This window comes from Ailuropoda melanoleuca, chromosome 3 (assembly GCF_002007445.2).
Source record: "Ailuropoda melanoleuca isolate Jingjing chromosome 3, ASM200744v2, whole genome shotgun sequence".
NCBI classification, from domain to species: Eukaryota; Metazoa; Chordata; class Mammalia; order Carnivora; family Ursidae; genus Ailuropoda; species Ailuropoda melanoleuca.
Genome location: NC_048220.1, coordinates 44,623,166 through 44,641,369, shown reverse-complemented (window position 1 = coordinate 44,641,369; position 18,204 = coordinate 44,623,166). Strand labels below are relative to the sequence as shown.

At 36.2% G+C, this 18,204-nt stretch overlaps 1 protein-coding gene across 7 annotated transcripts in view; it reads right to left on the bottom strand.

Moving 5' to 3' along the window:
• SREK1 (splicing regulatory glutamic acid and lysine rich protein 1) overlaps positions 1-18,204 on the bottom strand; it is a 41,739-nt gene that overhangs the window by 8,344 nt on the left and 15,191 nt on the right. For 4 of the 7 annotated variants that reach the window (XM_011225082.3, XM_002919297.4, XM_034656296.1 and 1 more), the window contains 8 exons: positions 17,979-18,094; positions 13,247-13,411; positions 12,926-13,104; positions 11,602-11,732; positions 10,612-10,726; positions 5,903-6,022; positions 5,168-5,542; positions 1,449-1,544 (listed from right to left, as the gene is read on the bottom strand). In XM_011225082.3, coding sequence (XP_011223384.1) covers positions 1,449-1,544; positions 5,168-5,542; positions 5,903-6,022; positions 10,612-10,726; positions 11,602-11,732; positions 12,926-13,104; positions 13,247-13,411; positions 17,979-18,094 — 1,297 coding nt within the window. Of the gene's footprint in view, positions 1-1,448; positions 1,545-5,167; positions 5,543-5,902; positions 6,023-10,611; positions 10,727-11,601; positions 11,733-12,925; positions 13,105-13,246; positions 13,412-17,978; positions 18,095-18,204 lie in introns of those variants that run through there. The other 3 variants (XM_034656298.1, XM_034656297.1, XM_019799723.2) reach the window with 2 other exon arrangements.

The following is an 18,204-nucleotide window of genomic DNA, read 5'->3' as shown; positions in this document are numbered from 1 at the left end:
GTAAAACCATAAAAGTACAAGAAGAAACAATGGGGGGCATTCTAATATAATCTTGGAATAGAAAAGACCTTTCTAACTTTGTATGACTCAAAATCCAGAAGTCATAGAAGGAAAAATTTGAAGGGTGCCTGGCTGGCTCAGTCAGTAAAGCATGTGACACTCAATCTCAGGGTTTTGAGTTTGAGCTCCACGCTGGGTATAGAGTTTACTTTAAAAAAAAAAAAAAAAAGGAAAGAGAAAACTTGGGAAATTATTTAAAAAAAAATCCTTTGTAAAATCAAGTCTCATAACATTTTCTGAAAAGAAATGACAAAGTAGGAATGATACCTTGTATCAAATCACTTAAGTATAATCTCCCTAATACAACAGGGGCACCTGGCTGACTCAGGAGAGCATGCTACTCTTAATCTCAGGGCCGTGAGTTCAAGCACCATGCTGGGGGTAGAGTTACCAAAAAAAACCCCCCAAAAACAAAACAAAACAAAAACAAAATAACAAGACTAAAATAAATAAATAATCACGCTAGTACAAAAAGAGCCCCTGGAAATAAGAATATTCTTAAAACAAAGAGCAGACCCCACAAAAAAATGGGCAAAATATACCAACAATTCACAGAAAAGGAAATACAAATGGCCTTCAAATATATGAAGAGAAAGTCACCTTCATCTTAAGAGAAATGCAACTAAAATTACTATATACTGATACCATTTCTCATCTATCAGACAGACAAAAATCCACAACTGTAGTAACATAATACGTTATAGCTGACAGAAAACAGACACTCTCAACAGACACAGCCAGTTGAAGTGCAAATTGCTGGCTATCTTTATGGCAGGCAATAAAGAAACACCTCTCAAAATTATAAAACACACTTAACCTCTGACACAATACCTACCACTTCTGGAATTTCCCCACATACCTGCGAAGGTAAGTCCAAAGCTATTCATTACAGTACTGTCTAATTTATAATAGGAAAATTAAGCAAACTGATTCTACTGCAGGCTGGTTAAATAAACCAAGGTACTACCACACAATGGAAGCCCATGCAGTTCTAAAAAAGAATGAAGCGGCACTCACGGATGAATATGTAAAGATCTTCAGGCATTTGGGTGACAAAAAACAAGGGCAGAACAGTGTGTTTTTTGTGCTACCTTTTGCATAAGAAATACAAAAAGAAACTATACATTTCCATCTTGTATATCTCTACACAAATCTAGAAGGATATACAATACAAAAAAGCGAAGTCACTACTTATGGACACAGAGTAGATGACTGCATAGGTGAAGTTAAGACCTACTGATGTATAACTTTTTATACTGTTGGGATTTCTGAAACACACAAATGTATAACATGTTACTCATTCAAAATATAAAGTTTAAAAATAGATCCAAAAGAAAATTTTTCTTCCCCCGCTCCATCCCTGGATTTAGCACACGCTTTCAACCTACCTCCTAGGAGATGGAGATCGAGAAGATTTCCTTTTTATAGTTTTTGATGTTCTTGGTGATCTGGAAGAACTCCTGCTCCTCCTCCTACGCCTTTCCCTGAAAGTCAAAAATATATCATTTAAAAATATAGCAATTTTTAAAAAAGGGCAATTCAAATACACAAAAGCAAAAGGGTCCTTAACGCTCTCAAGTGAACAGTAGTCTTTAAGACCAGTTTAAACTTATGTCCTTTAAGAACATGTTCTATTATCTAATATTCGTTCTATTATCTAATGTTAGTGCAGGTCAAATTTTAAACCATAAATTTTACAGACATGAAAATATGTTCTAAGGTTTCGTAACAGAAAAGGAAGAAGACTCCTTTTCATCTGGTTTATTTGAACAATAATTTCCTAAACAGAAAAAATATTAATGGGTATTTCAGATTCTCTCAAGTAGGTTCTTCTCCAGCATCTAAAACATGTTTTGCTTAACCAGATCCTTTGTCCTGCCTCTAGCTCCTTGCTGCCCCACTGTGGATTATTTTATAAAGGATTAAGTTGGCTTGCAAAATGTGAACTTTCCAAATCTAAGCACTCAGAATGTCTCTAAAAAAGCATTTACATTAATCTGTTTTACAGAAAAATTGTTTTATCCTACAACTTCCTACCATTTTATAGCTCTATTCATTTAAAACTGAGTGCACAAGTTGCTTAGACAGAAGTAAAATAGTTAAAACCTGGGGCTTAAATACGAAATAAAAAGTAACTACTGAATTGATTAACAGTGTTTAGTATTATTAAAAACTATTTTGTTTAACGTGTTAGCAAATGATGCATACTCAAAATTACTTCATTTATAAGCATGGTCACAACTGAAAAAAAATGAATTTCAAGATGTCCATAATTCAGGGGATGAGGTAGGAGGACATACTTAAAATGATTAATGTGTCCAATGATCTCACAAGGAGCTCTAATAATTAGTGGCCATATAGGTGAAAGAACCAAATCCCCAGAATCCAAGTTTTTCATACCACCTCAGTAAGAATATCTGAGGCTAAAGAAGCATTTTGCTTACATTTTTCATTATAAAATAAATATTAGACAATGCTCAGATGTGGTACATACAGTATATGTTAAGGCCAAAATAGCCAAGAGCTTTGAAAACACCATCAATTCCAATTCTACCTAAAGTTCTCTCCTCCATTACCCGATTTTATTTCCAAGGCACCCCAAAATTATACCTTCTTATGTGAAAATTAGGTAAAGATATTCCATTCACAGTCAATGGCATTCTGTAACAGTTCAGCATAAGTATCATACTTTTTTCATAGCATGAGAATATCAATGTATCTTAGACTCTGTTTACACAAAATGGTTCCACCCTGACCAGTTCTGTTTAACTTTTTGTTCAGGAAGCACTATGTACAGGTGGATAGTGAGTAACTAACAGATGATGATAATGAGAGCTAAGGCTGGATAGACAGCAATTAAGAATGTCTATTAGTTGAGAAAGAGGCAGTCAGCGGTAGTATAAGGAACTGCAGTTAGATTTAGGTTTAAATACTAGTTCCACACCTTACCAGCTGCATAACTAGGGTCACGTTACTTAATCTGAGTTTCAGTTTTTCCAACTGCAGAATAGAGTTAGTAACTCCAGCTTGATAGTGTTGTTACAAGGATTTAGGATGAAACCTATAAAGTACCACGCACAGTCTCTTGCACATACTCAGTGCCTATATTTTCTCTTTCTCCTCACACTAGCTTTATTGCTAGTTACTGTAAACCCTGAAAGTTGCTTAAATAGGAAAATGTTCTTTAAAAATGTAGATTACAGGACAATGCTGAAAGAAAGAATACCAAGTACTCTATTTTTCTGAGCCATTAAAACGTTTCCCGTTTATGAAACACATCAGAGCACATGAAAAACAGAAAAATGCTGAAAGATGACAAAGTGTAACTCTTCACCAAGCTCCTATGAAAGCACAAAACATGCCAAACTTCTGAACCTTTAGAAACTAATGTTACTCAGCATTTCTTCCCCAGGCCCCAGAGGTTAGTTAAGAATATATGTAGGAATGAATGTAAACATCTGAACTGCTTTAAATGTCAAGCAACTTAAAATGGCCCTGTTAGAAATTAAACATTTCAAAGTCATTCAAAACGTAAATTCAACTGAATTTAAAAGGAATCAAAACACTGTTTTGTGTTATGAAGGGCAATAACTAAACGATGACATAAACACGAAGGTGTGACAGACAATAAAATCACTGTGCAGTAAAGAACAGTTCAAGGCTTGACTGATGTCCACAGCAATGAGGCTATGTTAATTCTTCAGTTTCGGGTTCAATGTGCTGAAATAAGGCAGTGATCTGTTTACTTTAAGCAACACTGTTGCTTTCAACTTTATGTTTCTGCGGCAGTTTCTTAAAGCGGGTACCAAGTACTGATTAGAGAATTCCCAATTAAACTTAATCTCTTAAAAAGAAGAGAAAGAGCTACTGTACTTCTAATATGAAGTGCAGAGCAGACAGAAAATTTCCCCTAAGCTGTGGTATTGTCATACTATGAAACCATGATAATAATAGTCTTCTCACAGATTTACTGTGAAGATTAAATAAGGTTAGTCATGAAAAACTGTGCTGAGACAAAATCTGGCAGTTGGTAAAGCATTCAACAAATGCCTGCAATTATCGTGTATTACCTAACCAAAGACTAGTATTAAGAACAAGCTATGGAAACACAAAGTTAGAAACACAGGAAATACACATTCATCTCCAATTATCTTCTATGAAAAAACACGTTTAAAATAGCCATAAAACTTGCTAAAATAGGTGTTTTGTTTAGTACTTTTTTTTTTTTTTAAAGATTTTTTATTTATTTATTTGACAGAGATAGAGACAGCCAGCGAGAGAGGGAACACAAGCAGGGGGACTGGGAGAGGAAGAAGCAGGCCCATAGCAGTGGAGCCTGATGTGGGGCTCGATCCCATAACGCCGGGATCACGCCCTGAGCCGAAGGCAGACGCTTAACCGCTGTGCCACCCAGGCGCCCCTGTTTAGTACTTTTAAGATCTAGCTTAAAACAAGTTAAGAACCTCCATTAATTCAGTTATTGTATCATGTGGAGTAATAGATATGGGTTTAGATCTTGAATCAAGGAAGGTCCTATGTCCTCTTTTTGCAGCGGTTACTATGGCAACCTGCTGCCACCTGGTGGTAGTGTACTTATTAATAGCGGGAACAGTCCTAAGAAAAAAGGTAAAACCTTAACATTGACAGATCAAGGAAAACCAAAATTCACCATCACGCACTCAACAAAATACAGCAAAGACAACTTAAATGCAATTTTAATAATCATTCTCCATATTAAAATTTACCAAGAGGTAAATTCTTCCATTTAATAAAAAGGGAAGAAAAAAAGAAAAACCTGTCCTTGCCATTTCATCTTCTAAGAAAATCAGCAGCAGCAGCAGCAGCCACTGCCGGCACCAGGGATTACAAAGGATAGTTAAAACTTTTCAAACAACTTTGCCCAATTATCATCTCTTCCACCTCATAGGTTCAATACTGTGGCAAGCACTATACTAGAGAAATGTTTACTCTGCAATTAGAGGGCAATGTGCTGGTATTATTGTACTGTTCACACTTACGTAGAATAATCTCTTCCTACTTGGTTAAAATTTACATTTTCATTTGTCACCAGTAAACCCCTCAGTAAAAATATTAAACATTATCAAACCTGCTGGAACTACGAGATCTTCTTGATGCATTATAACTTCTGGGTGGTGTTCTGGATTTTTTATCCTTCTTTCTTTTCTCATCTATCTCTTTGGATCTGTCCTTGTCTCGTTCCTTTTCTTTGTCCTGTTCCTTTTCCTTGTCTCGCTCCTTGTCATGTTCTTTTTCCCGCTCTCTCTCTCTGTCCTTTTCCTTGTCTTTATCCCGGTCCTTTTCCCGTTCTTTATCCCGGTCTTTATCTTTGTTTTTACCCCGTTCCTTTTCTTTTTCACGTTCCTTCTCCCTATCTCTCTCTTTTTCCCTTTCTTTTTCTCTATCTTTTTCTTTCACTCTTTCCTTTTCCTTGATCTTTTCTCGGGTGTCTTTTCTCTTGTCCCTTTAAAAACAAAAATAAATAAATGAATTCACAACTAAAATTATTCTACTCCCCAAAAAGGACCTCCCTTTCCTCAACAATTATCAACCCAAAAAAATTTATACTAGCTTATAATACATCACATTAATTTCTATATAACCCAGGTGTACATGAAGCTATTAGATGAAACAGTCATCCAGTTTAATTACGTATTTTAGAAACCTCATGAATCATTCTAATCAGATTCAAATCGATGGCAATCAATATTATCACTCTAAAACAATCAGAAAAAAGTTTAATGTCTCTCATTAAAAACCTAAAACACAATTTTTTAACAAATGAAGCCACAAAAAAATTACCGCTAATTTCCCCAAAACTCACCGTGAACGCGAACGACTCCTTGACTTCCGTCTCTCCCTTGACTTAGAGCGTTTTTTATGTGGGCTCTTAGACCTACGTCTGTCTTTTTGTCTTGAACGTGATCTATTATGGGATCTACTCCTAAAGAAAAACAAGTTGTTAGAATGTCAAAACTTACGCTTAGAATTTCAATTTTTAAAAATTTAAGATGTCTTTCAAGTGAGAAAATTTTAAAAACCTATCCCCCAACAGAATTTATCAATATTTTAAAATTCTCTATTACATAATGCCTCAGATTATTTGCAATAAATTATTTATTGGCAACTTTACCAACCAGTTCATTCTCAGAACACAAAGACAGAGAAAGAAATTATTTTCTACGCCAGACTGAAACTGCTATTTTGAAGTGTGGCTTTCCTGTGCTAATTATTATATGCCTGTTGCTGTATGACTTCTCCCATAGAACAAGTTTTTAAACCATAAATTAAATTTAACTCTTGACTTGCATGTAATTGAACTGCTTGTGGTTATACTTTGACAAGAAATAGTGGTTTTCTGGCTCAAGAGTTTCTCTAACTGGCTGTGTGATGTCTGTCATAACTGGCTATGTGATGTCTGTCATAACATACATTAAGAATGTATAAGGAAGCACAGTACTAATTACACTGCTAGTGTGATAGGAAAATGAATATTACTCATGAGTTGAAGCTATAGATAATTAAATGCTGGATTTGCAAGACCTCTTGATTTCATAACTATATAAACATAGCTATTAGACTTTTTTTAAAAAAAATTTTATTTGTGTGAGCATGGGGGGGGGCGGGGGAGGGTAGGGCAGAGGGAGAGGGAGAAGCAGACTGCCAGCTGAGCAGGGAGCCCACTATGAGGCTCGATCCCAGGACCCTGGGATCGTGACCTGAGCCGAAGGCAGACACTTAACCAACTGAGCCACCCAGGTGCCCCTAATTACTGGAATTCTTTCAGGAAAAATAATGGTTACTCCAATTCTGAAATTCTCTAGGCTCCTTATTCCCACTGAAATAATGCTTATATAACGTGACTTTTATCCTCGTAACCATTAAAATACAACAAATCTGAATGCGCACAAATAACAAAGTGACGAGACTCACCAGACTCACCAGCTCTGGAGAAAAACAATCTGGCTCTGACACTCAGCTCTGTCATTTACTAGCTGTGAGAACTCTGGCTACTCACTGATCCTCTCTAAGCCTGGTCTTCATCTACAAGGTTGGAAAATCGTACCTACATCGCCTAGGGCTGTCATGAGGACTGAATCAGATGACGAATGAAAGACTACCTAGCAGTCTCGGGCACACAGTAATTGTTCAAAATTCTTAACTCTCAAGATCAGGAGTAACAAATAACATAAATGAAAACTTTAAGTTACAGCTTTATTTATTCCAAGGAGATCAAATGAACTTCCACAAGTATGCTTTATATAATTAAAATTCATCTTGACAGTCATGTTTTCATGAGTTAAGTTAAAACAAAGATCTATAAAAGAAATACATACAATTAAAATGCTTGTGGTATGCTAGGAAGCCAGAAAAATCTTGAGACAATTTTCAATTAATAACGAAATCCTGTTTCTTAAACACATTTTCCAGTTAGAATGTTTCCCAACAGCTAATACTCAACTGAACCACTCATTTAATGGCTTTAAAAATTTTATATTTACCTTCATACCATATTCTTAATACAAGAAGATAAGACAAAGTTTGTTGAAATCTTTATTACTAATAACCCAAGAGAGACAGGGTCAAGCGGTAGATATTAAGGCAAAACTGCAAAACTTAAAAGACATTTTTAATCCATTTACAGACATCCACATAAGGGGAATGTTTTATAAGGTCTTTGCTTCTATATACTTATTAGAAAGTCTTTACATTTCTGTTCTAGTTAACCCTGCTAAAAATATACACAGTAATTTTGTTTTCCTCAAACACTGCTTTCTAACCTTAAGCAAAGAAACGCCTTTTAAAAAATTAAGTATAGCCTTAGTAAGTAAGAATTAATTTTAAATAACACTGATCACTTGGCTTCCCACCTTACTCTACAGGTCCTCAGAGTTTGAAAGTCCCAAGAGTAATCACTGTATTTTAATTTTGACATTAAATAGTTTCATGTCCCTATATCACCAGTCACCTCCAAATAAGTGTTCTGATTAGGAATGTTAAAAGCTTCAAGTCAAGAGCAAATCTAATTCAACCAGAGAGAAAGACTTGAGTTATCATTAGGAGATCTCAGTTCAGTATAATGTGCAAAACCACATTTATAAATTAAACTGTAAATACAGGGCAACTTACCATCATGTCTCATCAAAGTTCAACTCTAAGCCCGCTGTTTCCCATTAAAATATTATAAAATGTCTTATAGTTCCCATGCTGGTCTGTCAAGGTTACCTAACTTTAAAATATAATAATTACAGTACTACCCACCTTTTCTAACACTGTCCTTTGAAAAAAACACATATAAAAATTTGAGCAAAGTCAAAATACATCTCCCCAGTCCTAGCCAAGATCACAGTGACAAGAAACCCCTTCCTGACTCCTACTATCCAAAGGGAAGGAACAGGGAAAGGACAGGGGCTGGAGGGAGGCTCCAGAAGCATCTGAGAATGCTGAGAAAGTAGAAAAGGGTGGGCCTTCAAGACTAAAGGCTCCTGAAACTCACACTCCTGCTAATAAGTCTAGTGGGGCAGAGCCAGAGCTGAGAGCATCAAATCCCACTAGCAGGGGAAGCCAGGAAATGCCTGCCATTCCCCTCCCTTCCAGGGAAGTGCCTTTCTTACCAAGATCCTTAAGTCAAATGTTTTCAGTTAAGGGATTTTTTTCCCCCTTAAAAAGAACATTTCTTCTTTTGTATTTCTTTATGAATTCAGTAAAGGCTACATGTGTTTTTATACATGTATAAAAATAGTATAAATTTACACACTACATAAATATATGAGAGTGTTACATGTATGTGCGTATGCCAAAAGTAATTTCTAATGCTACACAGTTATTAGACAAACCTACAGGAAAGCATTCTCATGACTAAGAACAGTAATTAACAAATTTCATTTTTGACTGAAAAATCCTTCACCTACTAACCCCTGGAAGGGGAAAATAACCAAATATACCTAATATGATAAAAGCAAGCACCTTAAAGCAGACAGTTGAATAAATTTGCTCCAAGAGATACATTTTCACAGAAATTATCAAGGAAATCAAGTTTTGCTTTTTTCCAGCCTTAGAAACCCACTAAGGTATTAGATTTGGAGCACGGCTCTTGTAATCAAAACAAAATGAGATTCAGGTCATTGGTCTCTTTCCTCCTCAGAAAAGAAGTAATTACTCTTGAGCTCAACTTTATATTTCCTTTATCTGCTTTACCTTCACCACATCCTGTCAACCTGTAGAAACACCCACAATCTAGCACCACTGCTTCTATACCACTTTCCTTCTCCAACTCTGGCTTCTGTTGCTCTTCTTCCTTGTACATGCAACATCTCCCTTCACTTGGATCTGAACTTGCCTTACTGGATGACCTTGGAAGGAGACAGTAAAACCATATCCCAAAAGAGACCTTACAAATTCAAATTTATGGAAAAGTATATGCCAATAAACAGCTAGAAGTATAGTTTACTAGAGTCAAACAAAGAACATTTTTTCCTATCTCACTGCTTCAATTTCCTTGGTATCATAGAAAAATAGACTAAACTGAGCTTGCTGATGAGGTTCAACTTACAGCATACCTGTTCCCTTTTCCCCTCCGCTCAAATTGTCCTCATTCCCTAATACCACCACACACACTGTGCACACACACGCTTCACCTCTTCTCTTTAGACCTAAGGATGTATGTACATATTAACACGCAATTAGGATTCACTATACACATTCTCATATTTCAGTAACACCTCCCTCCATATCTTGAAGACGACAGTAAATTTTCCATTTTAAACTCGATTCTTAGGGCACTTCCAATCAAATTGTTTCAAATTCACATTTTGTGGTCCACTTCACACTAAGTACAACACAACAGATTTTTTATTTATTATTTATTTTCTTTTAGATTTTATTTATTTATTTGACACAGAGAGCACGTAAGCAGGGGGTGGGAGAGAGAGAAGCAGGCTCCCCACGGAGCAGGGAGCCCACTGTAGGGCTCGATCCCAGGACCCTGAGCTGAAGGCAGAGGCTTAACCTACTGAGCCACCCAGGCGCCCCCACAACAGATTTAAAAGAAAATTAAAAAGACAGAACTATGTTCCAAAGTAAGATAAACAGAGCACAAACAGAGCTTAAGCATAATACAATAGCTGGAGCTAAAGCTGCAGTTACTGCTGTGTTTCAGGTCCCAAAGTGGGTGCAGGAGGCTCTTACCATTGAGAATACCAAAGATTTAAAGCACCTCACTTGGCTTCAAGAAAAAGAATGAAAAGTTTCTACCAGTTGTATAAAGACTAGTTTATTCTTAGAAGAATCAGCAATAAAGACCTTAAGATAGAAAACCATCTTCTAAAACTGAAAATTGAGATAATAAAAATTATATATTAATTAGATAAAATTTCATTCTTAGCCAATTATAATTAAAGCAACATTTAATGATAAGCATAACTCCTGGGGAACTCTGCTGAAGTTTCTAAACTCTGTAAACAAAAACTAAGAAAATCTTAACTATTTTAAATACAAGACCAAAAAATTTTTAAATATGATAGAAATTCTCACCTGTGTTTTGACTGTGACCTTTTTCGTCTAGAATGGGATTTTGAGCTAGACCTGGATTTTGAACGAGTGTGGGAACGAGATCGACCGCCTTTTCTTTCATTGCTCTTTCCAGACTCTGGGAGGAAAAAACCACTTTGCAGTGTAAGCTCAGAACAATTAAAGATCCCAGTTAATAATCAGGCACAAGTGGAATGTACCACATATAGTGCAAGGGGCCTACTCTCTGTACATCCTCCTCCTGTGCAATTATCCTTCAGAAACATCCAAGAAAGTCATTGCATAAACTCGTTGAATGCAGCCACCCTGCAGCAGTACATATAAACCAGATGATTATAAACAGCTGTTCGTAATATTTTGTTGCTGCCATAATGTACGATTATAACACGTCTGTAATTCCTATGACAGTGATTTTAAATCTCCTCTCCATTTATTTTGCTAGCAGTGAAGCCTAAATTCTGAGTGCTAATGTAGTAAATTTGTTCAACTGTAAACCACCTACACATTTTGAGATTGGATTTTTAACTTTCAGTAAGCAACACAGAAATCTGAATAGGTGTTCCTTTACCTTGCTCAACAGTCTTTGTATTTTGCCGATCATGGGCTCTCTTTCCTTTTTTAAAATGAAATCTTAGAAGGAAAGTGAACCTGCTTGATCATAACATTTTTTATATTTATTCTGATTTTTAGCCTCACAATAACATATACACTTTGCTTTAAGCCAATCAGCGTGAGCACTGACTTTGCTACAAAAACATAAAGAACTGATTAACTGAAGCTAATGTGCCTCAATTCAGTATCATGGGAAAACACAACATTTGTGCTAACCAGTTCTTTAACCTCTGACACTAGTAAGTCACTTACTCTTTCTCGAGTTTCAGTCTTCTTGTTTGTAAAATGAAGCGACTAAACAAGATAATTTCTAAAATTCCTTCCAGTTCTACCGTTCTATGATCTTAAACTGTGACCTATGTAACAACACTGTGGCCTTACCTGGTTCAATGGCTGCTGAGATAAAGGACTGAGCCTCTCGTACTCGCTTCATTACTTCTTCTAACTCCTTAGCTGCAGCCTGAGGTGTCATCTCAGGGGGTTTTACTATTGCATTGTTGGAGTGATTAATTCTAAATTAAAAATATTAGCATATCACAAATACACACCATATTTTACAAAACATGAAACAAATGTTTATGATACACTTATTTATAAATCTGACATCTGGAAAGCACATTAAGAATGATACAGCTAAATACAGAATAATCAAAACCATGATTAATCTCATTACCACCCATCTTTATCTCTTGCTAAAAGAGCCAAAAGCAAGGAAAGAAGAAAGAAAAACTGAGCCCTAGCTGACTCTTTAACAACTTGAATATACCAGGACAAGTGCTTTTCCACACAACTTAGAATTATAATCAATTAAAATGCTGACACCAATATTAAAATGCATCATTTCTCATCTTGAATTCTAAGACTTCACTGAAATCTGTACACGCTGGGAGAATGCAGGAAAGGCTGTATATGTGCACAATTTTAATCAACCCTGGACCATGGTGAGTCAGATATAGCTTCAAATATGGGAGGCACCTGATAAAACTCTTCCCTACTAGGTCAGAAGTGGTTTCTCTAATGCACATAAATGAATGTGGTGAGTCTCACTTTATCCCCTTCACACTGAGAAGACAAGCATTCGCTAATAAGAGATATTTTATACTTTCATAGCTGAATCCTGATCAAGCTGTATAACTAAGGCAATTACCTATGAAATTCAGATAAAACTGCTGCCTCAATAATCTGCAAGAAACAGAATTTCTGGTCTTGAGTATGTAAAGTCCATACCAATTTTTCATTTTGCAAACAAGGATATGAGAAAATATTAAAACTCAAAATGTATGATTTAAAACACTTCTGGGTACTTAATATTATTTTCCTTCTGCAATTTTAGATTTACCAAAATTCTTATTACAGTATTACTCTAAGTCCATCTTGTATGTTCAAGCATCCATTAGTCTAGTCATAATGCAAGCCCAACGTGCTTTATTAGAGCTTATGGGAAAAGACCTATAATCATTATATAGGGTATATAAATAATGTTAATATCAAATTAGATCTTATAAAATAGAAAATATGTTTTCAAATACAACTTTAAAGGCTAAAATAGTAAGTAACTCATGTATTTCATTTATACTTAACACAAAGTCTTCCTTTCCACAAATTGCCAATTACTATTAAAAAGAAAAGAAAAAGCCTTAATTACATCAGAAATACTTTAAGTCTTTCCAAAATCATTAAAATTTCTTTGTTTAGGGTTTCTTACTTCAGTGGCCTGTCTCCAAACATAACTCCATTAAAAGCAAGGGCCCTTGGTACAGAATTTTGGTCTGCAAATTCCACAAAAGCAAACCGAGTTGGCTGAGTCTCATCACCTGCCATCCGCACAAACTTCACTTCTCCAACTTGTTTAAAAAATTCAAGTAGTTGATCAGCTGTTGTTGTCTGAAGAAACAAAGTCATGCTTTAATAAAGTATATTCTTTTTTAAAAAATTAGGTAAATATTACTTTATCAGTCGCTACCACTTTGAAGGAGGGGGAAAGAGTAAGAGGTCCTATCGCCCAGTTTTTTCTTAAATTAGTTACCTGGGAATTCAAATTGCCAACATAGACTGTTCTCCTAATTTCATCAATTTTGGAAGGATCCACATTTCCCATAAGTGGTGGCTGTGGTATCTCTCCAAGTGTTGCAATGTTGGGGTCTAGTGCTGCTGCTGGTATAGCTCCCAAACTGCTAAGGGAAACACCCAACTATAAATTTAAAAAAAAGAAAGAACAACACATATTTTCTGTTAGTATCAAAGATTACTATTCTTTAACCTTAAAAAGAAAACGATCAACTCAACAAGAATGGAAGGTTACTAGGGAGTACTAACTTTAAGCCAGGTATATGTCTGAATTATTGAGAAGGAGGTCACAGTAGTTCTGCATTAATTAGAAATACAACATAATTCTTAACTATCTGGGTATTTTAACTACTTTCAAACTTGAAACTAAAAATGAACAGTCAATTCTCATTATTCACAGCAGTTATGCCCTATAAAGTTGCTGTATGAATATTATGCCAATTTCACAGATAAAGAAAAAGACTTACAGAAGTTAAGTGATTTTCCCAAAGCTACTCCGGTACTAAGTGGTAAAAGCAAGGTACTACTATGCACGGACTAAAACTGAAACAGGGACAAAGTTTACCTAAGAAAAGAAACCCGAAAAACTGAACTTACATATACTTTGATGGAAACAGGACAAAACCTTTGAATGACTTTTCATAACATTACTAAATTCAGTTTTTAGTTCAAGCATTAAGGAGTATGTTTTTAATGTGAAGTTCAACTAGGAAAGATAAAAGATTTCAATATTTGAAAACAGAAGACTTTACAGAATTAACGAGAAGACAATCCAAGGGGAAAAAAACTACCACTTTCATTTCCATTTATGCGATTTAAGAAAATTTTGAGCACTGGGACACCTGGGTGGCCCAGTCAGTTAAGCATCGGACTCTTTATTTCAGCTCAGGATTGTGAGACAGAGCTCCCCATCAGGCTCTGCGCTGGGCATGGAGCCTGCTTAACATTCTCTCTCTGCCCCTCCCAACCCCTCCCTTTGCTCTCTCTCTCTCCCTGTCCAAAAAAAGAAAGTAAAGTTTGAGCACTAACTATATAATGTTACAAAACTAATACTGAACAAATTCTATGTAAAAACACTTCCTAAAGATGAAAACATAAGTTGATGAAACAAGTATCACTTACACTTGCCACAGAGGCCTGTGTATGATCTTTTTAAAATGTCAAATTATGTCTTACGTTGCTTAAAGCTAATCAATGGCTTCTATTTACCTTTTGAGTAAGATTCAAATTCCTTTCCATGGCACAAAAGCCCTATAATCAGTACACGACCTAACCCTCCAGTATCTCAAAACACTACCACCAGCCCCATTTCCTAAGCATCAACTATACTGTCATTCTGTACCTCGAAGACACAAGTTTTTCCCACCTGAGGGCTTTTGCCAAAAAACTCTTCCTCAGCTTCTGCCAGCCAAATCCTTCAAGCATCAGGTCACCCATCCCCTCCAAAAGGCTTTCCCTGACTTTATATATAAAGCTTCACTCACTCTGTACCACATCACTGTTTTTTTCTTCATAGTACTCACTACAATCTGTGGTATCTTAGATCTTAGATTTGTTGCACAGCATCACTGCTTCAAGTTATCATAAAGTTGTACGAAATGTCTTAATTCAAAAATGGGTGAGTGGTCTATGAAGCAAGGCTACCACCCTCTGAGCCTAGTTTTTCTCCATAGTTATTGCTTACGTATTGATGCTCCTTTTTCCCCCTACACCTTATCTTCTAAGGTATAAGGTACACAGATGCTTGAAGGTCATTACATTTATTTTTTACTGTGCAAGAAAATTATTACATACCATTAAGTTAAATCACAAATATGACTCATTATTTATTAGTTTTGCATGGATTTAAAGCATTCAAGAAGCCTTTCCAGGTACTCCCAGTTGTCAATCCCTCTGACCTGCAAATTTTCTCCACTGGTACACTATACATACACACACACACACACACATACACAGAATGGGCTTTTCCAAATCATCTAATCCAACCCCTTTGCTGCTTCTCAAACTTAAAGATCATTCAGCTCTTTTTCAGAAACTTTTTCCTATCTCTTCTTTTTACTACACCATTCTGCTATACCTATACTATTTAATATGGTAGTCACTAATCCCATATAGCTATGTGAATTTTAATTAAAATTCAGGGACACATTTCAAGTGCTCAATAGGCACACGGTGCCAGTGGCTACCACACTCAATAGTGCAGATATAGACATTTTCAGCATAGCAGAAAGTTCTACTGAATGCAGATGCTCTGTAATGATACAATTACTCTTCTTGTGATTGATTAGTCTACTTTCTAGCCCTGGTAAGAAACCTAAGTATTTAGTTACCCTTTTGCCTTCTGACATAGAAATCATGGCCTCCCTGAAAATGAAATGTTCTAATAAGCAAAGGATGAGTAAGTACAAAAGCCCTAAAGCAAAAAAAATGCTTGGAACGTCTAAAAAACCACAAAGCCAATATGGCTAAAGTAGAGTACACCAGGAAAACAGGTAGGAAAAAGGTCAGAGAGGTAAGCAGGAATCAAGTCACAATGGGCCAACCTGTCCCTTTTTCTAATTCAAATTGTTCTTTATAAATTAAATTTCAAAATAATACATGTCTACAGCTGAATTTAGAGAAAACCATTTCCCCTCAAAGAAGATAGCAAAACAATACTTTCTGAAAAAAAGAGAGTGATCCAGGAATTAACATGTTAAATTATACCAGGACATAACCAAAATAAAATTTTCTAGAGAATTTCTAAAAAGCTTAACTCAAACGATCAGATGTCGAATTACAAGTATTTTCCTGGGATGCCTGGGTGGCTCATTCGGCTCAGGTCATGATCTCAGAATCATGAGATTGAGACCTGTCTCAGGGCTCCTCACTCAGCTTGGAGTCCACTTGAGATTCTCTCTCTTCCTCTGCCCCTCCCCCCACTTATACTCTTTCTCTCTCTAAAATAAATATTTTGAAATAAAATATTTTATTTAAATATCTTTAAAATAAAAGGAGGGTAATCTGTGTGGTTCAGTCAGTTAAGTGTCCAACTCTTGATTTGGGCTCAGGTCATCATCTTGGGGTTGTGAGATCAAGCCCTATGCCAGGCATCACGCTGGGTGTGGAACCTGCTTAAGATTCTCTCTCCCTCTGCCCCTCCCCCTCTCTTTCTACCCCCCCCATACAAACATACATACATACATAAACAAAACACTCCCCTAACCAAAAAAAATTTTAAATAGAAAGCATTTTCCCAAGTGATCACAATGCAGGTCTCCGGCAGTACAGTATCATGTAAAAAAAAGAGCTACAATTTTACACTTCAAAGTTTCATAGACCATTTTTATAACTTTGGTAAATTAACTACCATCAAAGGGGCGCCTGGCTGGCTTAGTCAGTAGAGCCTGAGACCTTTGATCTCCAGGTGAGCTCAAGCCCCACAGCGGGGGTAGAACTTACTTTAAAAAAAAGGGGGGGTGCCTGTGTAGCTCAGCTGTTTGGGCGACTGCCTTCAGCTCAGGTCATGATCCTGGAGTCCCAGGACTGAGTCCCGCATCGGGTTCCCTGCTTAGCAGGGAGTCTGCTTCTCCCTCTGACCCCCCCCATGCTCCCTCTCTCAAATAAATAAATAAAATCTTTAAAAAAATGTTTTTAATTAAAAAAAGGTGGGGCAGAGGGCATGGCTGGCTCAGTTGGTAAAGCATGCAACTCTTGATCTCAGGGCTGTGAGTTCAAGCCCCATACTCGGTGTTTAAAAATAAAATCTTTAGGGGCGCCTGGGTGGCACAGCGGTTAGGTGTCTGCCTTCAGCTCAGGGCATGATCCCAGCATTATGGGATCGAGCCCCACATCAGGCTCTTCTGCTATGAGCCTGCTTCTTCCTCTCCCACTCCCCCTGCTTGTGTTCCCTCTCTCGCTGGCTGTCTCTATCTCTGTCAAATAAATAAAAATAAAATCTTTAAAAAAAATAAAATAAAATCTTTAAAAAAGAAAAATAGAAAGAAAAAAGTATTAAAATTAACTACTATCATAAAGCTAATATTAGTTCACTCCCTAATAATCCAATACCACAAAGCTAAGCTACAACTTGCAAGTAAGGTGAGGTTTATATTTTGTCTTACATTCATTTTTAAAGAAAAATGACCCTTCTTTAAAATAAATAGGACAAGAGCCCAGTAAGAGCAATATTTTCTAACCCCTCTTAGAAATCACAAAGGAGGTATCAAATTCCTATTTAATTGTACGTAGTTAATGAAAAAATATTTTTACCACGTTTTTACCTTGTTACATTTTCTCAGTACCAGACAAATGTTTCTCTCAGATATCTTTTCCCATTACAAAGCTGTGGATCATTTTATTTTATTTTACTTTAGTAGATCTGATCCTCTTGAACTACCTAGATTTTTCAATTCCCCATATGATCTAAAATGTTGAGTTTCAATAACTGACTCTCTAACGAATAATCTATTTTAGTTCTCAAATTTAAATGAATGCCCAACTACTTCAGAAGTAATTCCAAAAGTCAGTTTAAGTCAGTGATGACGTGGGGGGAAAAATTAAGTAGACATCAAGTAGAAAAATTAAGTAGACATTTTGAATCCTTTTAATTAAAAAAAAAAGATTCAAAACAAATAATTTTCTAAGCTCTTTTTCAAATGATTACACAATTCAACATAAATCTCTTTCAGATGAGGGTGTGTACTACTTACTGTAGTCAAGGGATTTGGGGTCGGTATGGGAAGCAAGCCTGCACCAGGCATTAGACTTGTCATGGTTGGAGCAGGAGCCAATAAAGAGAGAGCTTTGGATTCCTCTGGAATTTTACCTGCAGAGGCAAGTTCCAAACATTATGGAAAGCAGAAACACCACACAAACTTTACACTATGATTTTACAATTACCCTTGCACTTAAAAAATAATAATAATAAATGAATCA